Source organism: Leptidea sinapis, chromosome 15 (assembly GCF_905404315.1).
Source record: "Leptidea sinapis chromosome 15, ilLepSina1.1, whole genome shotgun sequence".
In the NCBI taxonomy this organism is placed as follows: domain Eukaryota; kingdom Metazoa; phylum Arthropoda; class Insecta; order Lepidoptera; family Pieridae; genus Leptidea; species Leptidea sinapis.
In genome coordinates this window covers 2,676,863-2,697,570 of record NC_066279.1, presented here as the reverse complement: position 1 = coordinate 2,697,570, position 20,708 = coordinate 2,676,863, and the positions used below count along the sequence as shown (strand labels likewise).

The window sequence follows — 20,708 nt, the reverse complement described above, 5'->3', positions numbered from 1 at the left end:
AGTATACGTAATTCCAATAGTCCTTTCCACCACAGGTGTTATCCCAAACCATCTGTTACATAGTCTCAAACTACTAGAATTAAAGGAAACTCTTTACATCACCTTACAAAAAGCCGCCATCTTAAATACATGCCGAATCGTTAGAAAGTTCTTACAAATTGACCAACACGACATTTCACCCAACACATAAATTTAACACACCACACGCTGCATTTACTTGGTTTTGACCCGTAAATGCAGGCAAACCAGCGAAAGGCTGAGAAAAATTATAAAAATAATAATAATAGCCTTTAATAACAATCTTTACATAGTTTTAGATTTACATTTAGTTTGCAGTAGACATCGGCACAGATTGTTTTGCTTTCGTATAGGCCTCCCCCAGGCTCTTCCACTGTTCTCGGTCATGACATGATCTGCTCCACGTAACACCAGCGGCATCTTTTAAATCGTCGCTCCATCTACGACTTATCGTATTATTTTGGATAATTCACGCTATAGCCTGTATTATTCTGATATATAAGATGTATAATTGTAGTTTCATTAAAATCCATTCAGTAGTTTTTTCGTTATAGAGCAACCTATATACATCCATACATTCTTACAAACTTTCGCATTTATAATATTAGTAGAATTTTATACACAACATTGTAAATAAGTTCACAGCTGATGCGTTCTGCTTCTGTATTTCTCGTTTCTCTTTCTCATCACAGACACCCATACCCTATGTTGGCCCACAGTACGCCGTGGTACCAACCTCCCTATAACACGTTAAAGGCAAGGCATAAAAGGCCTTTATTTTCTCGAAATTCATTCCTTTAGAATTATTTTTGATGTAATTTCTAATAAGCACTAGATACTACTTCCGCTTCGGAAACAAATGGCGCTCTGAGAGAGAAGAAGCGGCGCAAGAAACTCTCCCAGCATTCTTTTTTTTTGCGCTCTTTTCAATAAAAATATACAATATTGTACAGTCATTTCTATCGCTATAAAATAATCACAATCTAGTCCCAGGCTGTCCGATCATTTAGATATTCAGCAGTGGAGTGGATTTACGACAGAGCCATTTTTTTTATAAAACATTTAAATGTATTTATAGATAATGCCTGAACAGTGGCTGGGACTTTATTATAGAAGTGTATACATTTACCCTTAAAGCTATTATGTATCTTATGAAGCCTACTAGAATTAGTTACAAGCAATACATTACTTCTAGTGTTATAATAATGAAAATCACTATTCGTTTCCATTCCATTTCACGAAATCACTCCCACAAAAAATATCCAGCAACCGGGAGGAAAGATGCTACACATCGACAAATTATTATAATCTTAGCAAATACATAAATTATCAATTTAAGACACGACGAAGTGAATTGAACGAAGAGAACTATTTGACGTATTAAGTTACGAATACCTACCGGTACCACAAACAAACAACAAATGAAGAACGCATTACAAATATTTTCCACCAGTGGGAGGCTCCTTTGCACAGGAAGCCGCCAAGATTATGGGTACCACAACGTGTAATGTGTAAACATTACTGTGTTTCGGTCTGAAGGGCGCCGTAGCTAGTGGAATTACTGGGCAAATGAGACTTAACATCTTATGTCTCAAGGTGACGAGCGCAATAAAAGTGTCGCTCAGAATTATTGGGTTTTTCAAGAATCCTGAATGGCACTGCATTGTAATGGGTAGGGCGTATAAATTACCATCAGCTAAACGACCTGCTCGGCTCGTCCCTTATTTTCATTTCATTTATCAGAGGTCTATGGAAAGGAGTATGCTGAACGTCATATTCTTCACAGTCGTTCCCTCATTGCTGAGGATCGTGACTCCGCTTAAGTTCGTCTACACCTTTCCTCCATCTGTTTCGGTCTGTCGCATGGTGGAGTTGGTTAGTCGGCTTGGATATTTGATCAGACCAGCGTCGTGGGCTCCTGCCTCTTGGTCTCTTCCCCTCAATTTTCCCGGTGACCATCAAACGTTCTAGGTTATCAGCACCGCGTTGTGCAATGTGGCCAAAGTATCTCATGATTCACTGCAGACATGTAGTGGATAGACGTGGACTGCTCCCTATTTTTGGCCGTTTAAGGATCGAGGCGTTAGTGCGGTAAGCCGTCCATGGTATCCTTAGCATCCGGCGCCAGCACCACATCTCAACGCTGAACGTCATAGGAAAGATCATCAAACTCGTAAGCGTGACGCATGGAAACACAATGGAAAAAAATAGAGCAAAGACCATTAATGTTGTTGCCCCGAAAAAAGTGGAAGAAAATACAAAAGATAAAATCGTCTAGAATAGAGATAGAATCGAATTGAAGAAGTTGGAAACGGTCTTTGTCAAGTTAAACCAAACAGATGTAGATACCGATGTTAAATATAAAGTAAATTAAAAAATAAATTAATATTGCGTGTTTATGGAATCCCGCGAAATAAAAAATAAAATAATTCATGTAAAACAATATGAATGAAGGCTTATATTATTATTATTAGAAATCCCTAGCACCGTTTTGGTAACAAATGGCGCTATGAGATAATTGAAACTGCACCACAAACTCATTTAAAGGAGAAATTTTTTTTTGTTCTAGGAATAGGCCCACCTTGAATGCGGTGTATAGTATTGAAACATACATTGATTTATTCCTTATAATCTCTAGATTACAACGGTATATTTAGTTATAAATTTTCTAACCAGAATACTGAGAAATACGACAAGAATCTATTTATTATTACATCTCAACTATAACCCAGGAAATAATCGATGGATATCGGAAAGTATAACAGTCACCAAAGGAACATGCGGATTCAAGCCGGGATTGAACCTGTTACCCGTACTGGAAAGGCAGACATGAAAAGCCAAAAAGAGTACAACAAACATATAATAAATGCCGACGAAGCTGTGCTTCAAATCAAGTTAATCGCAATATCGTTTCAGAATAATATCAAAGCGCTACTAAAATCTAAATAACTAACTATAAACTCTAATGCTTTTCTATAGAGTCGATATTTCTATGCGAGTTCTACTGATAGAATAGCCCTCATCAAACGCCCTAAATTCTGATTGGTTGAAAATAAATCCTGCTAGCCAATAGCAGACCTGTTTGCACATCCCCTTAACCCCTGAATGAAGAATAGTGATCCGCAATTGAATATCATTTGGGATTGCCCAGTCGCGTCAAAACCTTCGAGAGGTCAAGATACAAGTGTCTGAACAACGGTTTTTATGCCAACTGCGATTAAAACGGATCAAGGTTTGTTCTGTTTAGTGAAATAGAAATCTGTGATAAATCCGTTGAAGTTTCTGTGTAAAGTGTGAGAAATATAGATATGTTTAAATTGAGTCAAGTGAAAAATCTGACACACAGCTCTACAACAGTGATAAAAATCTAAATGTGTTTTTATAGTTTGGCTTGGTGAGCATCATCAGGCCTTTTAGGTTTTCCATATTACCTATTTATCCATCCTAGGACGGCCTAAACTTATATAAACGAGCTTTGACTTTGTCGGGTCTTTTAAAAAAGTATGGCAAGCTAGGTATTTAACTCCAACTATAAGAAGTTTCTAATCACAAAGAACTTATAATTTTTTATTATTTTGTTCTTTTACTGATGAGAATCTATCTATATATATATAAGAGATTTCCACATATATAGTCACTCAATACGATATCTCTGGAACCATAAATCGTAGAGACTTGAAATTTGGTAGAAAAATTACTTTCGCCCAGTAGAGATCAGCTTAGAACGGATTTAAAGAAATTCCATCCGCAAGAGTTTTTTTTTATAACAGAATAACGTCTGTCGGGTCCGCTAGTGTTATCATAATTTCATACATGCTATTATACGAATTAAAAAAAAATTACTCTCGAAATTTATTGAATATGAAATGAACATGTAAATATTTTTTTTTACTACCTGTAGGTAACCTGATAAGAGAAACAAATTGGTGATCATGCACGCCGAAATCCACTGCTAAAGTAGTCATGGCATGATTATGGGTTCTTTAATACCTTAAATTAGGGATTGGTCTAAGAGCAATAGCCTTTTTATTACGGCAACTATTGGGCAATTCTTTGAAAATGCGCATATTGCCTCATGTTAGGAGATTGCATAAAAGTTGTGACAAAACTCATTCTTTGAGTAAATTTTACATTTCTGCAAACATACACTTAAAGAAACTGTACAAGGGAACTATTTTAGACTTTTACTTTTTAACTGACAGGCGTTTAAAATTTTCAGTGAACGGTAATGATATTTACAGTAAATGTTAATTAGAAAATGGTGAAGGTAATGAGAAATGGTAATTATAAATCAAATAGCAAGAAGATAAAAGTTTAAACTTTTATTTTAAAATATAGTAAATCCTTTTTTTAACAAACTACATATAGATATCTACTTATCAGTCGTAACAAATTATAATTTTAAATTTTTTTAGAATTGGCCGAAATGATCAAGATAAAAAACACAGCTTAAATAAACACATGTTTTTCTTTATATTTAAATCAGTCTTGAACATAATTTCTTACTTATTAGGTATTAAAAATGTAATAAACTTAAAAAAAACAAAATGCAATGAACTTCTTGGTAAGGCGTTGGAAGTAAGCGGTAAAAATAACTTAAAAAAAATACACTTAATATTAATCTTAGGATTTTGTTTTAAGCAAAGGTTCATTCTGCAAAAAAATCTTATCTTACCTATTATCTATCGATTAAATCAACGAAAATCAATATAAAGAAACAAAAAACAAAAACGTCTTGGTTAGTAAATGGAAATAAGCATCCAAGCCAAAAAAAATAAACACTTTAAAAAAAATAAACCAATTAAAATACACAGAGTCACAGGACTAGCATGATTATACCTTTAAATAAAAATATTTCAAAACTAATTAATAATAAGTATCTATCATTGAGAGAATGTTCATAATTTACTTAAAATACCGTTTTTTGGCCGGAAAAATATCAAAATCATCATCAGAAGAACTCATACCATTATTTTTGTAAACAGGTGGCTTATAGTAATCTGTTTCGACCTCAAATCTTTTTTCTATATTTATTCGGGAAGTCGAGGGAGTCTGCGGGTCTAAGTAATTCTGATCATGTCTTCTCCAAAAACTCGAGCGCTGTATTGATCGTAGCTTCAAATTACTACTAGTTGTCTTTTTAGAACCTGATGACGGGATTAAATCACAATCAGCTTGGGAATTTGCTTCACTTTCAGATAATGTCTCTTTCAAGGTGCTTGTATTAACAAAATTTTGAAACACTCCGGAGAAATTAGTACTGCCACTAATGTTGTATAGACTAACCATTTCGTTAATGTTACGGTCTGGTGTTAAATGCAATTTATTGTCAGGCTGCATGTCAGCGAGCTTTGTAACATTATTATTTTCTTGTACAGGCTTGAGTATTATATTTGATGTTATTTTGATATTCTCTTGGTCATTGTTACGTCGTTGAAGAAAAGCAGTGCGCAATGGTTTACTCAGCAACATTTTCTTAGGTTCCACTCTGTGTATAAAAAAATCATCTACGTAATCACTATGACTGATTTTAAATTCAGAGCGCAATCCTGTAACATTACCTTGATTAATTCCAATCTCCTTATCTATCAGGACCCCTTTCACAGGTTTCTTCATGATTAAGCTCTCCGACATGTTTCACATGACTACAATAACCGCTCAAACAAATAAAACAGCTTACCTCTCTAAAAATCAAACTTGGGTAGTCTTTCTTCCACAATACCTGGTGCACCTTATTTGTGCCCTTTAATGGCTTTAGTTTGTCTGAAGGAATCAGTAAATCTTTTTCAAAAAATTGATAATCATTAACAATTTCCAGTTTGACATTCTCCGCAGATTGTGCTACAATTGTCATAAAATCATCAATATTATCAATATCTTTACATTTAGCCACCGCTGCGTCTGCGATTCTCTTGACGGTACCACCTACTCCATCAGCTGCTCCCTTTCCATGTCCTGCTTCACTAAAGTTCCAGGTTACCAGCTTTAAAGGGGAAGTTCCAGTAAAGTTTGGAAATTATATAGAACATAGTTTTATTTCGATACTGACTGCTTGGTGAATCGGATAGGAAATGTAGCTGATTTACGTTTTTGTTGGTGGTCTGAATGTATTCCAGAAGCGGTACTATGTGGGCCCATATGCAGGCGGCAGCGTCATGACGCATATTTTCGCTGACCGTGCATAATGATTTAGCCGTTATTTGGTCATCTTCATTAGTTAAATATATAACTGCAGTATGTAGTGTCAATTCTTTCCTGCTACCTCCAAAATGAAATGACTGGACTTCAGAGTGATATTTATAGCCATAGTTCTCACTAAAGTCAATGTGAACTATGGCTTCACATTTCTTCAAGTTAGATTTTAGATCTTTCAAAGCAGTATATTGCCATCTTCTTGTACCTTCATGCTTCAAAAATTCTGGAATCAGACTTTCAAATATTGCAACAGCTTCTTTTGGAGGGGCAGTTACTTTTACCTTTGCGATAACTCTTTTTGTCTTTTCCACACCCTTTGTGACGTACGTCTCTTTCTTATGTTCCCATTTACCGTATGTTATTGCTTCATCTATATCTAACAAGTATTCAAGCTTTTTATCTTTACAGGTACCGCATCTACTCAACAAGCTTGATGTATTGGAACAACATAGTCTATTGATAACTTCTGCAGAGTTCTTTTCTTTGATTATTTTACGAGAATGTAATACTACCAACAATAGTTCTATGTTCGCATGAGTTTTACACAAACATGTTTCTCTATCACTGACATCTGGTATGAGTACCCAAAATGGCCTTTGTTTGCAAAAATATGAATAACTAACTTTGGTATTTTCTGCTTCAAAAAGTTTATGAAGATTTTTCATAGAATCTAATAAATATCTTCGTTGTTTTTTAGTCTTGTCCTGGGATATACATTCTTTTTTTCCAGCAGTCATTCTTGAAATATCGTCTCAAAAAATATAAATAAAATATAAATATCAAATAAAAAGGTTACAATATCCTGCTTTAACTTTTGATAATAGTTTTTTTTTGTTTCCTCGTTTCTTTCTCTAATAGTAAAGTGTTTAGTTTCAGACAAGACCTTATGCTCTTTTAGTATTGATTTTTGTTGAAGTATGTGGTCACTAAATATATTTTTTTCTTTTTTTGATTTCAGCGCCTGATAATTAGTCTCCAACGTTTTTTTCATAGCTTCACCAAACAAAACCTTTTTCTTGACGTCATTTATCTTTGATTCATTTATTAGTCTCAGAGCTCTAGAATTTGGACTTTCTACTCGTTTTTTCAGTCTCTGACAAATTTTTCTGTAGTTATTTAGTTTTTTGTGTAATTCTTGTTTTTGTAATGTATACATCTTTTCTTTTTTCTGCATCATGTACTTTAGTTTTCTTATCTTCTTATTTAAATTCTGAAAAATCGAATTAGCCTCGTCATTTCTTCATGTTCCTCATCATTATCATTTCTTAAGGGGTCGGTTTCAGTTTCACTCGGAGTATTAACATCCATAAGTTTTTCGCCTCGTTTCAGTAATAGTTTCCTTTGGTAAAATTTATTGAAAATTTCTCTCCATTTTTTCCGTTGTAACTTTTTAGCCTTTGGTGTCAAATCTTTAATACTTAAAATTTTCTTACTTTCTTTTCTTTTTAAGTACCTCTGCCGTTCCTTCTCTTTTTCTCGAGCATATTTTTTTGGATCAGACTTAATTTTAGCGTATCTTTCTCTCCGAGCTAATTTAGCCTTCTCTTGTATCACTTCTTTAGTGCACGGCATTGTGAAATTCCTGTCAAAAAATAACTAATTTGTTTAAAATTTTCGCGGCTAAAACACATTGAAATATAAGAAATCATACGATTTTAACGATTAAACGGATGCGATAGTGCACAACACAGGAATCACAATAAAAAATTATTATAATTACCATTTCTAAAATTTACTCATTACCGTTTAATTTAGAGTAATGGAAAATATGGTAATTATGCAACTGGTAATTAGGATATCAAACATTTTGTTGAATAAAGAGTTATTTATAAGGATTATGAAATTTTTACCTGCTTTACCTAAAAACGGAGTTATAACAACTTAAATAAACGTATCAGTTTAAAAAAATAATCATCTACTTACCAAAAAAATTGAAAATGGCGATTAGACTATATTTCGACAAAAGCAAACCACGACGAGAAATTTTAATATGGCGCCATAAAATGCGATCTTTGATGCGTTTAGTTTGGTCGGGCGCCGAGCGCAAACTGGCGCAAACTTGTTAAGGCAGTTAAGGGTATAAGTTCTCAAATTTTTAGGTAGTAAATTAACGCGAATATTTTTTAAACGGTAATTATAAAGTTACCCGAAGACATACTTTGAGAGCATTCTTTCTACTTAATTTATGTTATTTATGTAAAACAACTTGTGTATAGGGCTAAGGAAACTATTGCTATTTGAGAATATTGATCTATAATTACATTCTTTAAAAGGGATTTAGCTATATTGAACAAAAACTTAATCAAAATGTAAAATGGGACACGAATGGTAATTAGAATCTGGATGCTTGGAACCAAATTTCTCTAAATTTAATAAGCAAAATATGGTTTCTAATAGTCAAGTTTAGATCTGTAGTACTTATATTCATATGTAGTTTTATCAAAATTCAAATATTTGCACTGAAGAAGATTCTTTTCCATCCGCCGCGTAATATGCACATTCTTAAAGAAATGCCCTATTAGATGCTTGTGTGCGCGGCATCTTGACACTCAATGGTATTTTTCAAATTTTGTAACATTCGCTTCGTGCTATTTTATATTGAAATTAACAAAATAAAAAATATTATGTCAGTGTCTTTCTTATGTCTTGTAGCATTTACTTTACAAATTTAAACTACGCAACCCGGCAGTTAAGTTTCAATTATTAGCAAAGTTTAACAGAACATGTAACATGTCAACGTCACACATTGCTCGAGACTGGCTTGAGTATGCCCACTTGGGCGTAGTATTAGTTTACGCACTTTGCGAATACGCTTGCGGTATCTAGTTGGAGCGCAGCGTAGACCAATCCTTAATCTAAGATATTGATTGATACCGCAAGCGTAGTCGCAAAGTGCGGAAACTAATACTACGCCCAAGTGGGCGTACTATGCAGAACGACTTGAAACTTGAATTAACCATAAATATCTATTGAGAAAATATATTAATTGAATTATTCTAAGAAAATATATTAATTGAATACTGAGAAAGTGTAACCGTAACAGGAGATAAAGAAGATTGGAACCTCTATCTTCCATGCTACAAACATAGGTTATAGGTACTTTCCTTGGCCTTTTTTACTAATATCAATCATCTCTTATACTTGGGATTTGAACCTCCCAAAGGGGAACAATCGTCAGACCCTCGCTCTTACAGAAACCTATCGTTCTCGTGCAACAATTCAAAAATTCATTAGAAAATAAATAAACAATTTCTGAACCCTTGACATGAAAGACATTACGAAGGTACATCTCATTTTATCATTATTAATTATTTGTAATATCTGTTTGTAGGTTTTCATTTTTGTTAATATCCAACAAGCATTTATAAATTTAATCCTTAAATATTTAAATAGGTGTACCATTATTTGAACTAAATTCCCATAGGCAAGGGCCTCTCAAAGCTTCATAATGGCTAGAGCCGCCACTGGATCCAGGAGTGCCATTCATCTATTTCCATCCAATATCTTTACCTGAACAATTCTACAGAACTGCCACCCTCGTTTATTGGTTGTCATAAAATACTAATTGTGATTTGTGTATAAGAAAGATACATATTGGATTTATACGTACGTAGCCAGTACACCAAATCATGCCTTGTCTTCCGACTTAAACCACAGAAATCGTTATTGAAAGGTAGCTGAGAGGTGAAGTAAATCATGTACTATCTATCCCTCATGATTTTGGCTTCCATAATACAAAAATAGATATTCAAAAACGAATAGAAGTTTCAGAGATTGACGCGTGGCACGAAGATACAAAAAGAACTAGCAAACTTTGTAGTAGCAGTTTTAGACCAGGGTCCAGACCATTTTTGAAACCAAAAAAAATTACAGTAGGATGAAACCCATTGGTAAAGGACGAGAATATAACAAAAATTAAGGGAAAAATAAAGTACGGGCGATCTGAGGTCGGGAAGTGGAAATGGGGGGGGTGTTTTAGGGTAAAAAACGGTTTATCTCGATTTCCGGCAAAACTACAAGTCCTATGGCAAAAAGTTAATTTTTTGAATTTTTCAGCTAAATTTTGAGGTTATGTGAAAAAAGTGTAAAACCAAAAGTTGTAGATCTCTTTATTACCTACAACTTTGCCACTTAACTTTTTGCCATAGGACTTGTAGTTTTGCCGGTTTTTTACCCTACACCCCCCCTTTTCCACTTCCCGACCTCAGATCGCCCGTGATTTATTTTTCCCTTAATTTTTGTTATATTCTCGTCCTTTTCCAATGGGTTTCATCCTACTATTATTTTGTTTCACTTTTTATCATTTTCAAAGGATTCGGCACTGGTCTATTTAGGCTATAGATAAAAATGTGTAGGCTATGTTACCTTCAACCGCCAGAATAGTATAGCGATCACTTCAGAACTTTAATTTTATATATAAATATATTTGAATACATCGAGTGAGGAAGCAAAATTGCGAATATTTAACTCTTTACTTAATTAACACAGCATACATTTTTCTATCACTTGCTTTGGTTTGCCATTCGCATCCAGCTATTTCTTTGATGTCATCAAACCGTCTTCTCCGTGGTCATCCACCTTGCGTCCTTCCCAAATCACGTCGTGGCCCATCCACCGGTCGCCTACCATTCTAGCTAGATGCCCCGCCCATTTCCAATTTAATTTCAAAGATTGTGTAAGCATTACTGTGTTTCGGTCTGAAGGGCGCCGTAGCTAGTGAAATTACTGGGCAAATGATACTTAACATCTTCTGTCTCAAGGTGACGTGTGCAGTTGTAATGCCGCTTAGAATTTTTGGGGTTTTTCAAGAATCCTGAGTGGCACGGCTTTGTAATGGTAATAATCAATTACCATCAGCTGAACTTCCTGCTCATCTCGTCCCTTATTTTCATTTAAAAAAAAAGTGAGTGGAGTAAAAAATCTAATAATTTCGTTCTTTCTTTTATCTTGGTGTGATTAATCTCATGATTAGGCCTCATGGCCTAATCGGACTAAATATCTTATATCTCAAGGTTCGTAATTTCAAAGCCGCTCTCAATGTTGAGAGTTCTTCTTCTTATCGAGTCGACGGTCACCTCAAATACGGCCAGCCCAAAAAGCCGCAACCCTGATAGCTCGGTCGGTAGCCTCGTGTAGCTCCTCGTTCGTGCATGTTGTTGGGCACGCAGGGCACCTAGTCATGTGCGCAACGGTCTGTCTCCGTATCATGTCCAGATACGAAACCCCACCTCACTAAGTTTGCCCTAGATTTCCCCACTCCTGCTCTGAGTCGGTTGAGCGACTTCCAGATAGGCCAACTGAGGTTGTATAATGTCGAGAGTTGACTGCATTATAATGAATTGAGTCGTTTCGTCACTTCTTCCCATAAAAAACCCAGACCAACTCTTTGAGGATTCTACATTCCTGTTGTAAATGATATAGTACGTAATACTAAGCTTATCGAGAGCGTGTTCCATAAAAACACAATATTAATAATCATGTAGTTATTTCGAGCTATCACAGGATGTTCCTATCATCGGTACTTTGTAACGTGTTTCAGTTTTAAAATGTCTTGTTTTATTTTAAACTGACTGACCCAACCATATTATTTGTGTTATCTATATAAAAAATGTGTTGATTCAACCTAAGGAACTTTATAAGACGAAAAGACTTTCGAATCATTACCATAAAATTAAATACTTGAAAGTGTACTTCTTTACAGATATAAATTTGAACTTTTAAAAATATACAATTTACTTTCACTAAGGCAAAGATGAAAGACGTCATTTGATAGACTGTGTCACCTTAAGAAAAATTTTTATACGCCGTTCCAACCAAATCACAATAGTTCTTGCAGATGACTGCGCGGTTTACTGTAGAAATGGCGCTGCTTACATACAGAACAGACAGACAGAATACCTAGCTGATATTCTATGCAAAGAGGCCACATTAGAAGTTTTTGGACGTCTCAATCTCAACAATTCTTCTTAGGGCTACAGCTAGAAAGAAAGGGCGCAAGAAACGTCTTTTAACAACTCTCTTAAATTTAACAACACATGTATTACGTAAATTTTGATGTAAAAGAATATACATCGCCCAACAAAGTCTTATAAATTAATCCCAGAAACGGCTAAACTCGTTTGAATTCAGTGTTCACATTTGTATTGTGGCAAGCTACTTGTATTATTTCGTATTTAATCGATCAGTTTGGACTTGTTCTATTTTTTTTGGATATTTTGTACTGTTAATTAGATGGATCTTTATTTGCGCAGAGTCGTCGGCAATGGCTTCCGATCAAGAATCCTGTTCTGATGAAGAGCCAGACAGCGAAATGCTGAGTGATGACTTCTGTCTACCTGACTCCGATGATGAAAGGCAATCCGTCCGGAATATTCAGGTAGGGTCTGGGTGTGCGAAAGATTTTCAAATATATTTTAGTTCGTTTGCAACAATCTGATGTTGTACAAAATCATCTTCAGCAATATCTTCCATATGAGATGGTTAAGGGAAGCTTTAGTTCCTGCCGTCGGAAACACAATTTTAGGACACACAACTACAAGTCTAACTAATTTATTTAGTTACTTAAATAGATTTAAACAGTAAATATTTTTTCTTGCACCCATTTGTTTTGATATATATGAAAAATATAAGAAAATATTGAAAAAATGTTACGCCTGTTGATGTTAACAGCAAACATTCGCTAACCAACAATGTTTTATTGAAATTAAGAAAATATCTGTTCAGATTAAAAATCCATAATATTTGTAAAAAAGTTTTGCAGTCTGGAGTGGCTTTATAGAATAAAGAAGGAAGTTAAATATCTAAATGTCAACTAAGTTTTATAGAAGACATTATATTTTACAGTTTCACCTGATTCCTGCCGCCGAATTCCGCCTTCGCAGGACACGCCACAAGTTATATATATATATATATCATCCCCAGTATCTGGATATGTAGCGGTCCTCCACTGTGCGAAGGAGCTTTCTTCCGCATACTACAAAGCTGTGGAATGAACTTCCTTGTGCGGTGTTTCCGGGACTATACGACTTGGGTACCTTCAAAAAAAGCGCGTACACCTTCTTTAAAGGCCAGCAACGCTCCTGTGATTGCTCTAGTGTTGCTAGAGAATGTGGGCGGCGGTGATCACTTCACACCAGGTGACCCGTGCGCTCATTTGTCCTCCTTTCCCATAAAAAAAACACAGTCAGTACCTGGAAATAAAAAGGTAGTAATTATTTTATTTACTGCGACAATCGAAAACGTTAACTACAAAAATGCACTTAGAGTATGTACATCTTTTAAAATGTAACTCACCAACAAGCAACATAAGTTTGTAACATACAAACTTTCCTTCCTTGTTTAAGCTGAAGCCTATTTCTAGCCGTATTAATTAATATATGGATGATTGTTTAGTTTGTCCCTGAAGATACGCCATCCTTCAACTCCTGTCTTCTTCGTCCACCCCGGAAACTGTTCACCAATTGCCGGGAGCGCTGGCGGCAACAGAACGTGAGCGGAGCCTTTGCAGAGCTTCGGAGACTGGTGCCAACACATCCTCCTGACAAGAAATTGTCCAAAAATGAAATATTAAGGATGGCTATACGGTAAGATTTTTTTCCTTCTAGAAAATTCATTTGCAAATGTATAGGCAACATTACTAAAAACTACCATCTCGAATTTACCACAGCTTCTTAGGCACTATAATATTATGAGGAGAAAAATAGATAATTAAGATATATTTTTATTAATGAAAATAAGGGACCCATTACAATGCAGGGCCGCTCAAGATTATTGAAAAACCCAAAAATTCTGAGCGGCACTACAACTGGGATCGTCACCTTGAGACATAAGATGTCAAGTCTCATTTAGCCAGTAATTTCACTACCTACGGCGCCCTTCAGACCCAATCACAGTAATGCATACAGATTACTGCTTCACGGTAGAAATAGGCGCTGTTGTGGTACCCATAATCTAGCCGGCATCCGGTGCAAAAGAGCCTCCCACTGGCACCTGTTTCTCAATATTTTACTATTACGATTCCATGCAAAATAACAATTATTATTTTAGCTTGCAAGCTTTGTTTTGTTATGTCCCCAGGTTCTGTCTGACATTTAACATTATTATTTAATTGATGTTTACAATACAATTTACAATTATTCCTGGGGACATCCTTTCGATATATTATCATTTCTGTTTGTTATACAGCCCTTTATTGTATCTAGACGCTCTTCATACTATGGGGAAACTCCACTAATATTTCAAATGTTTTTCTGGCACAAAAAAAATGTATAAGAGCTTTATGCAATGTCAGTCCTCTAGAATCATGTAGACCATTATTCAAAAAGCACCGTCTGTTAACGCTTACTGGATATATATTAGAAATTTGTATGTTCATTAAAAAACATGGTGAACTTTTTAAACCAGCAAAGGAATATTCCATATTAGGATTAAGAGATCCAACTTCAAAATAACGCAAATGTTATGTGTATTAGGGTATTTAACCACCTTCCAAAGAATATTAGAGAGATGCCTAAAACATTAATGCATAAAAAATTAAAATTATGGCTAATAGATAAATGCTTTTATAGTTTAAAAGAATTCTTTAGCCAAAAAAAATAGTATTTAAATGTAATTTTTTGCGAGGTACCTACAAACTAATGTTTATTTTATATTATATTATCGAATTAAAGCTATGTAATGTGTATTAATGACGTATAAATATAAAAATTCCAATATTGACAATCAAATATTTGTATGCCAATATATTGGCGAATTGTGCTGTACACCAATTAATTTTTAACAACTATGTTACCACGATTCATACAATTAAATCATTTCATTTCAGCCTAATTGATACTTATGGGGTAAATCTTAAAGTATCGTAAAGTTCCTATGTGATCTCACTCATTTTCTACTCCTTTTAGTTATAATATATAGTTTCACTATAATAGTAATAGACATAAGAAGTCTTATTTGCCCAGTAATTTCACAAGCTCCGGCGCCCTTCACACCGAAACAAAGTAATTCTTACACATTACTGGTTCACGGCAGAAATAGGCGCCGTTAGATCGATAATCTAGCCGGTATCCTGTGCAAAAGCCTCCCACTGGTAAAATCATTTTTGAATCTAGATTTAATAACAAATTAAATGATGAAAAAACTAATTCAATCGATGAAATAACAAGTATTATGACTTAACTTCTTATATTCTATTCTATATATATATATTATCTATCTATTCTATATATATATAGTTTCTACTTAAATGAAATTGAATTGAATTGCTCACAAACATTTCCCCGTATTTGATGAATTTTTCATGAACTGCAGTGAAATCACATAGTGCTTTAAATAATCATATTTTACTTATATTATGTTCTAATTATAAATACTTAAAAAAATCATATTTTATTAATAATTGCCACAAAAACTCTATAAAATGATCAAAAAATGGAGTAAATGGACCGTAGTACTCTATTGATTTATATATTGATTTTTGTATGACTAGGTACATCGGTCTTCTGTGCGAAGTTCTGGAATGGCAAAAGAACCACGGTCTTCTCATCAACAAAGAGAACTCTGGACTAGCTATCAAATGCGAATCACCATTGAGCCCCACAGTCCGTCGCCTTCGCCTCAAAAGACCATATGAAGACAAGGAGGAAGACTGCTTGAAGTATGGCAATGAAGAGAACGAACTCCACAGGAGGAACAGATTTAAGACTGATTTCGTATTTGGCAAAGATCACCTTTGGATTTTGAGGAACCAGTACAGCATTTCTTCTAAATGGCGTCAACTACCTTTTAGGAATCTCACCGGAGACAGGATCAATGGAAATAATTTGTTAATGATCGCTCCCAAAGATGAAGAAAAGAGTTGCAAAGACGGTGAAAAAGATGGCGGGAAATCGTAATTTATTTAAAAGAAGAGAGAAAAATCATTTATTCTGCAACTTAAACCTAATATACAAGTAGGCTTATTTATTAATTTATATTAAAATGCAGAATTAGAGTTCACCTCAGCGTGATACTGGTCATACCCACAGGTGATATGATCAGCACTGGTCTTCCGGAGAGTTGTCATACTACATTCAGATTATAATACATATATATGAAAGGTTACCATACTAAAATAATAATATCACAATAAAAAAGTAATAAAAGTAAAACAAAAATAACATAAAATTTCGTGACCTGACCTAATTCAACAAGTAGGTACGTAATATAATTAAAAAAGCCAAAATAGCAAAAAATTATAAATGCAATAGACCGCCGTTCCTTGGTTTTATTTAAAAATGTAAAATTAGCTTTCGCAACATACACGACATTGTATTGGCAAAATTTTATAAACTCGGATGCAAAATCAAAAGCAGTATCTCTGATCCTTGTGAAAAATAAAATTCAGACCATACTTCTCGCTACTAAAGTTGTATTTTACAATTAAATCAATTTTTCTAAAACCATTATAAAGCCATTAAATTACAACGGTTAAAATTAATAATAATCATGTAATAAATTTGTTTATTACTTTAACAAAAGTACTTAAAAATTAGGGGCACGTTAAGCATATCGCCTGTGTTGGGAGGCACCGACATTAAAGACACCCATACTAAACTACAACTAATAATATAGAGAAAATACAGAAAACAATGATTTGATTTGATTTAATAAGGATACATAAATAATAACCCCGAATATTTGCGAAAACATAAATGTATTTAAAAGTTCGTACTTTTTATTAGTAATCTATGTCTTAATATTAGGCCTTGTTCACATACTATATTGAACGAAAGCGAAAGGACACCATTCAAAGATCTCCAATCCTTTCAACAATACTTATAGCTTCATCGTTTTACAAATTATTAAATTGGATCATCCAGCCTCCACGTTCCGCTCACGAGCAAGACGCATGGACCAGCCATCGCCTCCCTCGACCAGTTAGTCTCCATTAGGGAAGAGAACGACCCGCCCAACGAAGCCGTCACAAGCAATGGCATTTAAGCGAGCATTACGAAGCTACAAGAACTCAACCGTATAACAAAAAAATAATGTGAATGTATTGCAGATCCACGTTTTCGGAGCTTTCTCCTAAAAATGGAATGTCAGTAACACGAATATATTTCCATTAAAAAAAAATATTAAATTTCTATTATTTGTATTGGTAAAATGTATGGGGTTTGTTTTCACCGCGGCAAAATGGGACTCATTATTGTAACTTTCAGACAATTTTCTAGAATAACTGGGCTGGTGTATTTTAATAATTATAATAAAACCTTTACTCGGGATTTTAACAAGTATTTCTTAATCTAACTTAATGTCTTCATCTACTATAAGTAATTAATATCTAAATGCCCCTTTTGTCCGGAATAGACAAAGGAATCTTCCAACTTTATCCTCTTTCACTTATTCCTTCGAGCATAACTTACTGCGATTTCGTTTTTGTGCTATACGGTACCAATTCATTACACGTTTGCTCAAATCAAATCAAAAATATTTTATTTCATAGGTAAATCATATTACACTTGAAATATGTCATTTTTTTCATACACCTCATTCAGAAGGCAGATATCCTTAGAGTAGAACGAGAAAGAAACTCTAAGGTTGCTCTCTTCACAACATATTAGGTACTAGCTGACCCGGCAAACGTTGTTTTGCCATATAAAGTATAATTCACGCGATAGTTTTATAAGTAATAAAATATTGCCTATATTATAGCCTGTACATCATTTTGTTCTATTGTCAATAGTTTTTGCAGCGCACGCAAAAATAGGTTTTCGATTTTACACCTTGTGTTACAAAATAGCAATTTTATTACGGATCCCTAATTTTGAAAAAAAAAAACATAGCCTTCCTCGATAAATGGACTACCCAACACTGAAAGAATCATTCAAATCGGACCAGTAAAACCAAAGATTAGCGCGTTCAAACAAACAAACAAACAAACACTGCAGCTTTATAATATTAGTATAGTAGAGATTACAATTTCTTATTTTTAATGCAATTTACAAATCATTTCAATTGCAATACATATGTGCAAAGTGATGCAACAATAAACTTGTTCACGAGCATCGCCTCCCTCGACCATATTTTAGGGAAGGGAACGACCCGCCCCACTTCGATGCCCCAAGCAATACATCTCTCGGGTCCCGTAAAATCCCCTTCCATCTCAATTTGTTTTTTACTGTCTGGATCAATGATAAACCTTTTATCCTTCATTATTTTTAAAAAATACGTTATACATAATATACAAATATTTGTTTATTACAACAAAATACAAAATATATAATCAATTTTGGGGTCTCCTTTTAAGCAAAAAGTTGCCTGTAGTAGGAGGTCCCGCTCTTCCATAGCAAAAACATAATAATAAGGTGTAATAAAAGATAAGTTGACCTTAACATATACATAATTAATTAACTAAGGGAAAGAAATCTACTAACAATAAAAACATACTAAAAATTGATTTATTTGTAATCTAAACTTAATGTGCTGTGTGTGTGGGTGTTTGTATGTATGTATGTGAACGAGTGTGAAATACACACAGAATATAAAAAGAACCTAGTGATTAATCATTTAATTATAATAAATACTTCCTAGTTACTATAATCATATATTTATAATTAGTTATAAGTAATTAAAATAAATACATGCAATAGGAAGGAGCATTACTTAGTCAATTTAAAAAACTTTAATCAAGAAGTCTACATCTCTCTTTATTTACCTGAATAATTAATAGATTTATTTTATGTTTAACATGATTGTACATAATTGGTATTTTTTTTATGTAAAAGTTGTGTATTATATCTGTAAATTATAAGTTATTTAATTAAAATTAAGCTTACTGTGAAGATGTTTTTCATTAATTTATTATGAAAGAGCATTACAACTTTGAATATTAAATTATAGGCTAAAGTAATACAGGTTTGTTAGGCTTGCTATATAGGATAAGATATTATAGATATATAAGATTCAAAATTTAATATTTATATTTTTTTTATGAAAATAATGGACGAGACGAGAAGGACGTTCAGCTGATGGTAATTGATGCGCCCTGCCCATTACAATGCAGTGCCTGTTAGGATTCTTGAAAAACCCCAAAACTTCTGAGTGGCACTGTAACTGTGCTCGTCACCTTGAGACATAAGACGTCAAGTCTCATCGGCCCAGTAATTTGACTCACTACGGCACCCTTCAGACCGAAACACAGTAATGCTTACACATTACTACTTCACGGCAGAAATAGGCGCCGTTGTAGTACCCATAATCTAGCCGGCATCCGGTGCAAAGGAGCCTACCACTGGTAAAAAATTATGGAAGAATAGGAGAAACGAGCTTACGGGTCACCTGATGGTAAGTGATCTCTGCAGCCTATACTCTCTGGTAACACCAAAGAAATCAAAGGAGCGTTGCCGATCTTATAAAGCGTCGAATGTACATGTGGATTTGAAAACCCAAGGAACAAATAAGATGAAAAGTAAACAATGAACCAATAAAATTTTGGATTTCGCCGGTATGTACGGTGGTAAAAATTTAGTTTACTGGTAACCTGAATTTATCTTTACAGTTTATCTGACCGATCCCGTCATATTCAGTTAGCTATTTATTTATTTATACTATTAATCATTTACAGAAAGAATCTTAAAAGCTAACATAGTCCCGCAAAACTGTTCGGACAGTTTGTCTGCAGGATCGAGTCTCTTGTAATACATTAATGCTTATTAGAACATTGATTTTATACAAATGTAATTAACAAATATTGATAAAAATATAATAAAAATCTAATTTTAATTTTAAGGCAGTGTTGACAATAAATATTTCTTAAGTTTAGTTTTAAATTTTCTTTTACTGGTTTCTAGTCGGATGTCCTCAGGCAAGCTGTTTAATAGATAAGGTAGGCGTTTTTTCAGAGTTCTATCTCCGTAGTAGTTATTGATTCTAGGAACCTCGAACTTACCAGCGGACATCAACCGAGTATCGTGGTTGTGCATAATTGGGTTATGTTCTTGATTGCCGTGATTGTTAATGGCGATTAAGATCCATGCCAGCTAAAGTTACTTGAATATATATATATATATATATATATATATTTACAGGGTAAAAGACGAGATAGCATACAATCCACCATATATTAAACGGCAGCATCACCCTATATCGATGAAAATATGGATTGATCCCGATCTCATTAAACTTCGCGCGTCAACTTTAACATGAAATTCATTGCGTGCCTGTCAAAATTACTCTGGCACCCTTAAATTCGAAAGAGAACAAAAAAGTATAAAAGCGCTGTCATTTTTTGAATTTTGTTATGAATTTTATCTAATGGCAGTACAGCCCTGGACAAATACTTTGCATACAGTTCCACTGTTACAATAACGTTTGCTGCCCGTCCAATTAGATTTTATTTATCGCATTTGAAAGACTTTAAACTTTGATGACTTATCACAACGAGATAACCGGTTAGCAACACGGGACATACTACAGTATTTGTCCGCCTACATCGCTGTAATCGTCGGGATTCC

At 34.2% G+C, this 20,708-nt stretch overlaps 1 protein-coding gene across 1 annotated transcript; it reads left to right on the top strand.

Annotated features, from left to right (window-relative positions):
• Positions 1–3,168: 3,168 nt before the first annotated feature.
• On the top strand, positions 3,169–18,905 carry LOC126968426 (uncharacterized). Its single transcript, XM_050813457.1, has 4 exons — positions 3,169–3,250; positions 12,465–12,589; positions 13,606–13,796; positions 15,701–18,905. Exons 1-4 carry the CDS (start codon positions 3,223–3,225, stop codon positions 16,104–16,106), a joined length of 750 nt encoding a protein of 249 aa, XP_050669414.1. The 5' UTR covers positions 3,169–3,222; the 3' UTR covers positions 16,107–18,905.
• The last annotated feature ends 1,803 nt before the right edge of the window (positions 18,906–20,708 follow it).